Genomic DNA, 10,031 nt, shown 5'->3' with positions numbered 1-10,031 from the left:
TGAGAGGAGCCTTGTCTTATAACAGGCTTAATCAAAAGTGAAACAAGCTACAAAAGTGAGATCTTGGAGGAGTGTTGCTGTTTTCATCATGTGATAAAAATACTGTAATGATAAATAATAATGAATAGTGTGTAATAAGCATCTCATAAAAACAAATTTTATATTTCCAAGATCACTGCTTTTATAATTTATGCTGAGGTAAGGGAGAAAATCCTTGGAAATATTAATTTTTAGGAGGGGGTTCACGAGACTTGACATTTTAGTGAAAGGGGTTCGCAGGTTGTTAAAGTTTGGGAACCACTGAGTTAGATGCTACCTGAGAATCTGTGGAATAGTCACAAGGAAAGTAACGGAAGCACCAAAGTGTGGATCTTTCAATGGAATAGCGTCCCCGCACCCCACCCCGGGCGGCGCTATTCTATTGAAAGGATAGCACCTGAAGAATACTGTAAAAAATATCCCTACATTGGCCATGGTGGGAAATAGGAGAGGAGGGAGCAGATGATCTAATAACCTCTTTTCCATCTCTAATGTCTATGATAACTGAGAAGCTTGCATGACACGTCCATCTGCTGTCCCCATATGCACAGAGAGGTGAAAGGGTATGCTCCAGCAGCCCAAAGCACATCTTTGAGGCCTGCCATGAAAAGGCCCATCTGATTTCATTTTCCTACACGCAGCTTCCCCTTCTCTGCCTCATCTGCAGAGGGAGAACTGGAATAAACTGAGAAAGGAGGAGGGAGATTTTCTGCTCCTGAGGAATGGAGACAGATACAGAAGTACACAGATGGGTTTCAGAAGGGAAAGAGAGATGTGACATAACTACATAGGCAAAAAGGAGCAACAGAGGTTCCAAATATTGTCTGAAGGAGTCTGGAGTAATTTTCATCTGCCTAAAGCCCTGGCTATTGCATTTCCCTCCAGCTACATGTGAAAGCTAAGCACAATACCCAGCCTCATTCTCTGGTTCCCTTTGGCTGCTGGAGGCTAGAAGTATCCTCCACTGCTATGTTGGAAACCCAGTTTAAACCTCATTCCCAGGACTATGAGTAAGGCAGAGACCATCTGCTCAGCCACTGGTGCAGGATGCCTGCAGGCAATGCATTGCACATCAGCAACCCACTCCAGCCATCTAAGGGGCACCAGTGATAGTCTCCTTCTCATCCAGTCCAGTCCCACCCAAAGGGAAAAAACTGTGGCCTTGATGTGAGGTCTCAGGCAACAAAGGTGCTTTAAAGGCAGGAAGCAGAGGAAACACTCTCACAGCTTGAGCCTCATTTATTGTACAGATGCTTTACACCACACTCTGGTGGTGGAAAAGGACCTTTAAGTGACTGTAAATGTGATGTAACTTACTGCCAGGGCAGTGTAATGGGACCTGAGCTCCAATAAGAACCAGGCCCTTGGACTCAGTACAGACTGCTGGGTTAGAGCACCCTGGGGAATGCAGAATCACATCCCAACAGGAAAACAACGGATGCAGAGGCTCACCATGGTGAAGCAGCTTGAAGTCTGTGCTGTCCAGCTCTCTCTCAGCCTCATTCCTCAGCTGCACCAGGAAGAGAAGGCTCAGCAACAGAGGCAGGTTCTTGCTAGCTAAGAAAGGATATGAAGAGTTGGTCAATGCATGCCATCCTCCTGCTGTCTGATAGGTACTGCACATTTTGGAGCAGGGGGGAGGAGGAGTTGTAAACTAACTGCCACAATCTCTGCCATCCCAAACCCCTTGTTCACTCTAGATCAGAGCTGAGTTTCCTTCCCTTCAACAGCTGGGTCCCACCAACTGTTCTAGATTAGCTAGAGAAGAGCAAAAAGGATGGGATATGGGGTAATACTTCCTCTCCCAGGAGGCCAGGGCCCCTTCAGCACAGAACTTGGGTTTCACTTTCTTAGTGAGCCATTTAAGAGACTCTCTCACATGCATTTTTACAAAAGGGTCCAAAACCCTCTGAGAAGCTGGAAAGCATTTCTTTCCATTCTGATGCTTCTTGTCTCAAACGTTTATCCATCTTAGGTAATTATGTGGCACCTCACACTCTAATGTATTTATCCTCACAACGCCCCTGGGATGTAAGGGAGCATTAGTATCTCCATTTTGCAGATGGGAAACTGAGGCACGTGGTGACTGAACAACTTACACAGGATCACAAAGGATGGCTGCGGCAGAGCAGGGAATTGAAGCTATGTCTCCAGCGCTTCAGTCCTCAATCTTAACCACAAAGCCATCTTTCCTCCCCTGCCTCTACCTGAGCTTCTATCTGCCGGGCAGCACACAGGTGAATAGTTACATATGTGTGTGTGTTTGTACATGTGTCTGAGTGATATATGCAGGATGAATTACCATAGCCTTAGAAAAACTTTTCCAAATGCTGCTCAGGGGATTTTCCTTTTGGGAGGGGAGGTTTAACTGTTTTTTAAAATCCACTTGGGGTTCAGAGAACTTGAGCCCAAAGCCCTCTGGTTATTTATACAAGTTTTCCAGATACAGACCTTGTCAAAGGGGCCACCTCCAGTGGGAGGCAAGAATTCAAGTCTCCGAGGCTCATTCAGTCGTTGGCTTCCCAGATGAGACTATGAATAAATGGGCCACAGCTAGCATAAACCGCAACACAAGCAGGTGCCTGTGATGTTAGGAATACCGGAACTGCAATGGTAGATCACACCTCAGATCTATCTTGCCTAGTACTCTGTCTCTGACAGTGGCCAGCACCAGATGCTTCAGAGGAAGGTGTAAGAACCCTGACAGTAGGCAGAGGTGGGATAATCTGCATCCATGTTGTTACCTATGCACTAGGAACTGTACTGAGCTCCACCAACTCATGCTGCATAGAGAGCTGAACAGAAAAGAGACAGGAATGACTTTCAGTTACTAGCTACCTGAGGGTGTGTCTACATGGGACATATACTGGCAGAACTCTACAGCTATAGTTATACTGATGTAACTTTCTGTGGGCACATTCTTTTACCCCAGAATCAGAATGCCTTTTTAAAATTTAATTCAGACCATTTTCAAAGTGACATAAGCAAACCAGAAAAGGCACTTGGATTCTGGAATAAAAGTGTGTCCACATGCGGAGTTATATCAGTGTAACTATAATGGCACAGTACTGCCGCTAAATTTCCCCATGTAGACAAGCCCTGTCATTAGGGCCTGGTCTACATTTAAATCTCATGCCAGCAAAGCTATGTCAGGTAGGGGTGTGATTTTTTTGACTAGCATAGCTATGCCAGTACAAGCCCTAATGTATATGCTGTGTATTTCCGGAAATTGGTATAACCCATATCTCCACTTGCAGGGTTTCCTATGTAGGCAAGGCCTAGATTAGAACCAGTAACTCAGAAATCAAAGGCTTTTTATCCTAGATTTAGCCCCTTGAGCTAGCCAGTCCTTTCATAAACTTTGTCATGTGTGTCCCTAATTACACGTGGGATTCACCTCGTAAAGTGGTGGAGCTGCTCTCCACTAGAAGCTGCTGCAGGATCTGTAGAAACTGACTCCGAAGGAGGTCACAAACAACAACATCCTCGTTTCTTTTCAGAAACATACTCAAGGTCATCAAAACCTTGTGAGCCACTTCTGTGGTGCTCAGGCAGACCAGGTCCTGAAAGGGAAGAAGTGCAGACATTACCTTTCGGTCTTCATTAAGCAGAAGTCATTGTTGTTCACTATCATTATGCTACATTGGTTCCTTGGGAGACACCCTAGTGATGTGGATGCTCAAACTAAGTATGGCCATTAAGCAGAGTGTATTGTATAACATAGGTAGGCTCTCCTCTTTGATAGCCAAACACCTTCTGTAAGTGGGCTGTTAGAATTAATATATTGATATGTGGCTATCAAGTGCATAGGCATAGGAAGTAATACAAGCTGAAGGCCAAGAATTTTAAAAACAAGTGCCTGAAGATAGGCACCCAAATCAGTGGACTGAGTTTGAAGAGTGTTGAGCAGCCCGCCACTCTCATGGGGAACTACTGCTTTGAAAAATCAGGCCACTTATGGTAAGTGCCTAAATATGGATTTATGAGCCTAACTTTAGGCACTTTGTTTTAAAGTTCTTGACCTAGAAACCTAGCACATATAGAAGCAACATAATTGATAAAAGTGATCAACTGTGTGATACATAAACCAAATATTCCTAGAATCACTGAAATCAGAAATGGAAAAGACTTGTATAGATCACCTAGTCCATCCCCGCCCCCAGCATAGTCCTTCCTGGAGTCTCATAGCTAAATTTCCACTAGCTCTGGACAAGATTCAGCACAGCACTTAAGCACATGCTTTACTTTATGCATGTGCTTCAGTGTTTGCTGAACAGGAAAGGACTTAAGTACGTGCTTAAAATTAAGCTTATGTTTAAGTGCTTTGGTGAATTGGGACCTATGAAGACTACCTATTGGGTAGAAAATACTGAGACTATTATAATGCCATCCTATAAATCAGCAGTATTCCCTCACCTGGAATAACAGACTGAGCTCTGGCTGCAGCATCTCAAAAAAGTATAGCCAAAACAGAAAGGATTCAGAGAGAGGCCACAAAAATACTTTGAAGGATAGAGAGATTTCCATATGAAGAGAGACTGAAAATATGGGGACTGTTCAGAGAGGAGTACGAGGAGACACAATGGAAGTATAAATGTAATGAATGCTTCAGAGAAGGTAAATTGAGCACTCCTATTTACCCTTGTTTGTAATACAAGAACAGGGGGACATTCAGTAAAGCAGAAAGACAACACATTTAAGAGTGATAAAAGGAAATCATTCATGCAATTATGTATAATTGCCCTGTAGAACTCACTGCAACGAGATATAAAGATTTGAATTCTATTAAGCAAGGATTAGATATCTATATGGATAATGAGAACATCCACAGTTACATTAACAGGATAAAATATTTCCAAGAGATAGAAACCCTTAGGCTTACATGCATGAGCTGACCACTTATTTCCCAGGGTTAGGAAAAAACTTCCCTTATGAGCAAGTTTTTTCATAATCATCCATTATGGGGTTTCTTGCATCTTCCTGTGAGCTACAGGATACTGATCACCACAAGAAATAGACCAGTGGTCTGACCCAAAAAGTCCTTTGTTCTTAACACAATACAACACCGTTCCTACGAGCTACTTCTTATATTTAGTCTTGAATTCACTCCAGGGTGGCCTTCAACTGTACAGGTCAGGAATATAATCTAAAATTGGCAGAATGTCTTCACTGTGTACATTTTTTTCTTTTTTTACTCAGGAGCTAACGGTCCCAAATGAAGCCACGCACCATCTGTCCTATCTAATCCAGAGTTTTAATAAGAACAGCTAAGCAAATAAAACATTTTGGGAAGGATATTCATTTTTGTCTTCCTGTGACAAATCTTTCCATTTTACAAGAGTTTTAACTTGCCCTAACAGATGGTGGTTATTTTTCTCATAAATTTGGTTTATAACTGATGGAATATTTATACCAAGACACTGGACTGTTTGATTAGCTCATCTAAATTCAAACTGATCATGCTGTACCCCTGCAGAGAGGTGAATTGCCAATATCTGTGATTTACTGTAGTTTACTTTAAAACCTGAAACAGAGCTAAATTAATTTCTTTCTGTAGGAGTGCATGGCAAAGACAAAATGGGAAAATGAGAACATAATATCATTCACAAATAATGCAATTTGTTTTTCTTTTACCTGTTTATACCTGTAATATTTAACCTGATTTTAGTTTGCTGAATGAAGGGTTTCAAAATTATTGTGAAAGATAATGGGGTAGATAAGTCATCCTGGGGCATCCCTCCTTTTAATTCACATTGATTTGTCAGCTCATCCTTCACTTTCACTGATCCTCTGGAAATATCAATTGCCTGAATACTGTTTCGTATTCTGGAACCTAGTCTCAAATGGTGAAGGATTTCTCTAAGAAATGTCGATTCTGTCTGTTGGCCCTTTCAGGAACTGGAGAGAAAAAAATACTTTGCAACCTCTTAGACCAGGCTAGATGTACCAACACCCCAAGCCCTGTGTATGCTGCCTTGTATGTGCCTATTCATAATAAAACCTACCTTGTTTCTTAATTATTTTGGGAGGCTGTTTATCCAAGAGCATGCTATTACTTTATCTAAAAGCTTAGCAGTTTTAGTAATGAAATAGGTCTCTATTCTGAAAAATATATAGTATCCTTATCAGGTTTGGGAAGAAATAACAACACAATTGTTATGCTTCCCTTACAGATTCAGGCCATACAGATTTGCCTGAAGAGATGTTAAATACATTTGCTATGTGAAAAGCTAACTTATCTTAGTCTTATCAAAGAACTCTGCTTTACAGCCACCAAGGGCTTGATACTTTCATAATGACATTGTGTCACTGACTTCAATGGAGCTACACTGATTTACATGAGCTGAAGATCTGGCTCATTATTCCAACTGCTGGGAGAACCTTGCCTCGTTGATCCCAAAGGCTTCAGATTTCAGTTTTTGTAAGAGCAGCACAGGGTGCTATTTACAGTCCTGGGAATAGCACAAAGAAACACCTCCCAGTTAATAAACAGACTCCCTCAGTTCCAGTCTTTACATGCCATTTTGGAAGCTCTTTATTCCTCCCTTTCTTTCCTATCCTATTCTATCCTTAGCCTATCACAGTCCCCACATTAACAGAGCAACTTCTTGCAAAGCTACCACAGAAGAGATTACCAGCTGTGTGCAAGGAGCTCACAGTACGTGTGAAATGAATTTTTTTGTACCGTGTATAAACAAGTGCCAGTTAAGCAGCACCTTTCTGATGGGCTTCACTACCTATCTGGGTTGCTGAAGGCCCTCCAGGCAGGTTGGGCGGGTTGCCCAGGTACAGCCAAAGGCCCACAATCCCATTTTCCATGTCAGGTATGCATGTCTGGTTTGTGACCAGAGCTTAATTTGTGCCAGGGCACAGCCCTGACCCCTCTCCTGTCAGTGGCGGGCTGTGACATTTACAGTAAAGCATGTAATTCCACACTTGCACGCAAGGCATGGCCTTGCACGTACGGTGTGTGCAGAGGGCACTCTGTGCGGAGGACACCATGCTGTTCTGCAAAATGGCCTCCTCCATGCAGCATGACCTTGCCTGAATGGTGCCATTTTGTTCTAGGAACAGTATTATCTCTATTGCTTGAGCCCCAGCACCTCTTTCTTTACAAATCAGACACTGTCTGTGACTGCATATGCACATGTGAGACTGCTCGCTTAAGCCCAGATTCAAAAAAGCACTTATCCATGTGCTTAAGTGCTCTCCAGAATCGGGGCCACAGATGGCAAACTGTCCTTATGAAAGTCACATACCAGCAAAATGAGTAAAACACTGGAATTCTCCTTCAGGATGTGAAGCAAAGTGGTAAAGCTGTTTGGATAATCAGGCAAGCTAGAGGAGAGCCCAGAGACAGCATCTTCAGACTCAATCTGACTGTAGTCTTCCCAGGAAAACCAGAGCTGGAGGATCCGGTGACCGAATTTGCCCATAAGCTCAGAGTAATGCAGGAAAAATTTAAGCAGAAGAGGATGATGAATGTAGACCAAGCTCAGATCTGATGTATTCTCCAGGACCCTCCTTATGGCACACAGTGGACTCTGACAAGAGTGGAGAGACGGAGAGAGAGATATAACCATTAGATGAAGCTGATGTAATGAGATCCCATTGTGAGAAGTGCAATTATGTGCCCTGTTTATGCAGTCTATCAATACCAATTAAATACAGTCTTGTGAAAGTCTTTGAATCACAAAGTCTAAAAAACTGTTGCAAGCTCTGTTCAGTGCTCTAAACCAGCAAAAGCCAAATGGAAGCATTAGAAAGCCTACTGTCGAGGCTGCTGCTGCTCTCAGGAGACTGAAGCTATGGAATTTATAACAGCATTCACGTGCACTCCCAGGACTACCCATCATGCAAACACCTTCCCACATGTACACAACTTTATTCAATACAATCTGTATCCTGAAGTGTTTGGCACAGTTAAATAACCTGAGAGTATACATGGTGTGAGCTCCCCTAGTCTATTCACTGACCATCACACACAGTCACTTTTCTGGGGTGGAGGGGAGAAGGTAAAAAGTGGTGGCGATGAAATCAGCTTTTACCAAGTCTAAGGCTTCGCCTTTGTCTTGACAGACTGCCAGAAGGTAAAGAACGGCTCTGAAGACATAAGGTGGGGGACAGTCTCCCTGGTCCTGCACTGACAGAAGGAAATTTCTTATGGCTGAAAATAATTCTGCCTCTGGAACAAACCTGCAAACGAGGATGGGGAGAGGGAACAGTAATGATGACAGGCTGAACCCTCTGGTATCTGTGTACAGTGCTGCCCCCTCCTCAATCACGCTACTCGGCTCACCTGTCTTCCAGGGCATAGGCACAGTACAAGAGGAGCAGGAGGCAATATTGGTGGCTACGAAGAGCTTCATCTAAACAGAAGGGATCTGGGGTTTCTGACAGGAGGGTGAGGCTTTCAGGCACATTGCAGTTTAACTGGGGCAGACTCCTCTGCAGGAGCTCCGACATCTCTCGCTCTAGAAAAAAAACCAGCATGAGAAGGGCAGGAAGGACTCAGGAATACCAGAGCAAAGGCAGAGAGGTCTGGAGCGAGGGGTACATAGTTCCCCAACCCAAAGTCAGGAATATAAAATCAGGGAGGGATCTGGCTGAGAAACACTGAAGTCCTTCGTTTATCCCCAGAGCAGCTATAGCACAAGCAACAGCAAAGCATGATTCTCTGGTGCAGATCTGCTGTACATGCCTCAACCCTACCTAGTGAGACCATATCTAAAGATGAGAAGAGAGTTCTACTTTCACAGACCATTCAGTCCTTGGCTCTCTGCTGAGGCCATCAACAGAGATACTAATTAGTGCCAACTGTGTGGTTTTTGTGGTGTAGAAATGTGCACCCACCCAGAACTGGAGTGAGAGACCGACACACTCATTTCACTTAGGGCTTGAAATTATCGGTGCAACTAAATTGGAAAAAAGCACTCTTATTCCAGGAGAATGGGGTCCCCACTGAGAGTTATATCAGTATAACTATCACAGTATCTCTAATACCCTGGAACTGACATGGCTACAACTACATGCACATCATGGTATAATTATACCAGCAGTATTGTGGCAGTAAATTTTGCGTGCAGTCAAGCCCCAGAGATTGCTGAAAGACGGATGGATTTTTAAATGGCTCAAGGCTTGGTTTTGAGTATGGAGTAACTATGTGTAGAAAAGCCCCATTCGCCTCCCTGTCAGACAAGCTAAACCAGCTGAAAAACCTTTAAATCAGAGGCAGACTGGGTCCACCGAATCTGAACCAGATTAAATTGTCTCCTTCATCAAACTTGCCCTCCTGGGAAGAGTCCTCCATCTTCTCTGCAGCTGAATGAAGGCTGAGGCACATGCTGTAGAGGAAGCTGGAACAGGCTTGATTCAAAGCAGGGTTACTTGAAGGGAGAACAAAAAGATATTATGAGAATGGAGATCTAGGCTGATGCATCCTCTCCAGGCTCAGGATTCCTTGTGTTTATTTGACAGGAGAGCATCAACCTAAGGGCAACAACTAACTGCACACAACATCTCCTCTGTCAAGACATGACACCCAGAGCTTGGGGCTCCAGGAGACACAGGGGCACCTCACACGATTCGGGATGAATAGCAAACTGCAGTGAAGAGCTATCAGAGCAGTGGCATTCCAGGGTTTAACACTGAAGAGTGGCAAAAAAATTACCTAAAAGGGTGAGAATAACACAATCCCAGGCACTTCCCTCCCTGGCTGTGAGGACTTCTCACGAAGACCCCTATAGAACAGGACCATCACAGAGCCCAGTGTCTCATGGGCCGCCTGCCCATCTATTCCCAGTCGCAGACCACCTCCCTGCCCAATCGCAATCACAAAACATCCCCATTTTAACTATCACACCTGCTCACATGGACAAGTGATACTAGGATCATAGCAGATGTATTTTTAGCTACTCTTGTAATGAGACGTAGCAGCTGGATACAAGGAGAGCCAATACCACACAACTAGCCTGCTTGCTGCAGACTATTAG

At 43.7% G+C, this 10,031-nt stretch overlaps 1 protein-coding gene across 17 annotated transcripts in view; it reads right to left on the bottom strand.

The window, feature by feature from the left end:
• MEI1 (meiotic double-stranded break formation protein 1) overlaps positions 1 to 10,031 on the bottom strand; it is a 65,560-nt gene that overhangs the window by 22,298 nt on the left and 33,231 nt on the right. For all 17 annotated transcript variants that reach the window (XR_005222970.2, XR_005222969.2, XR_005222971.2 and 14 more), the window contains 6 exons: positions 9,328 to 9,425; positions 8,339 to 8,513; positions 8,088 to 8,235; positions 7,299 to 7,583; positions 3,437 to 3,602; positions 1,492 to 1,596 (listed from right to left, as the gene is read on the bottom strand). Coding sequence is in view for 11 of the 17 variants with exons in the window: in XM_043544221.1 (XP_043400156.1) it covers positions 1,492 to 1,596; positions 3,437 to 3,602; positions 7,299 to 7,583; positions 8,088 to 8,235; positions 8,339 to 8,513; positions 9,328 to 9,425 (977 nt within the window). In the remaining 6 variants the exon portion in view is untranslated. The remainder of the gene's footprint in view (positions 1 to 1,491; positions 1,597 to 3,436; positions 3,603 to 7,298; positions 7,584 to 8,087; positions 8,236 to 8,338; positions 8,514 to 9,327; positions 9,426 to 10,031) is intronic.

The sequence above is a fragment of the Chelonia mydas genome, chromosome 1, assembly GCF_015237465.2.
Source record: "Chelonia mydas isolate rCheMyd1 chromosome 1, rCheMyd1.pri.v2, whole genome shotgun sequence".
Classification (NCBI taxonomy): Eukaryota; Metazoa; Chordata; order Testudines; family Cheloniidae; genus Chelonia; species Chelonia mydas.
This window is presented reverse-complemented; position numbering and strand designations above follow the sequence as displayed.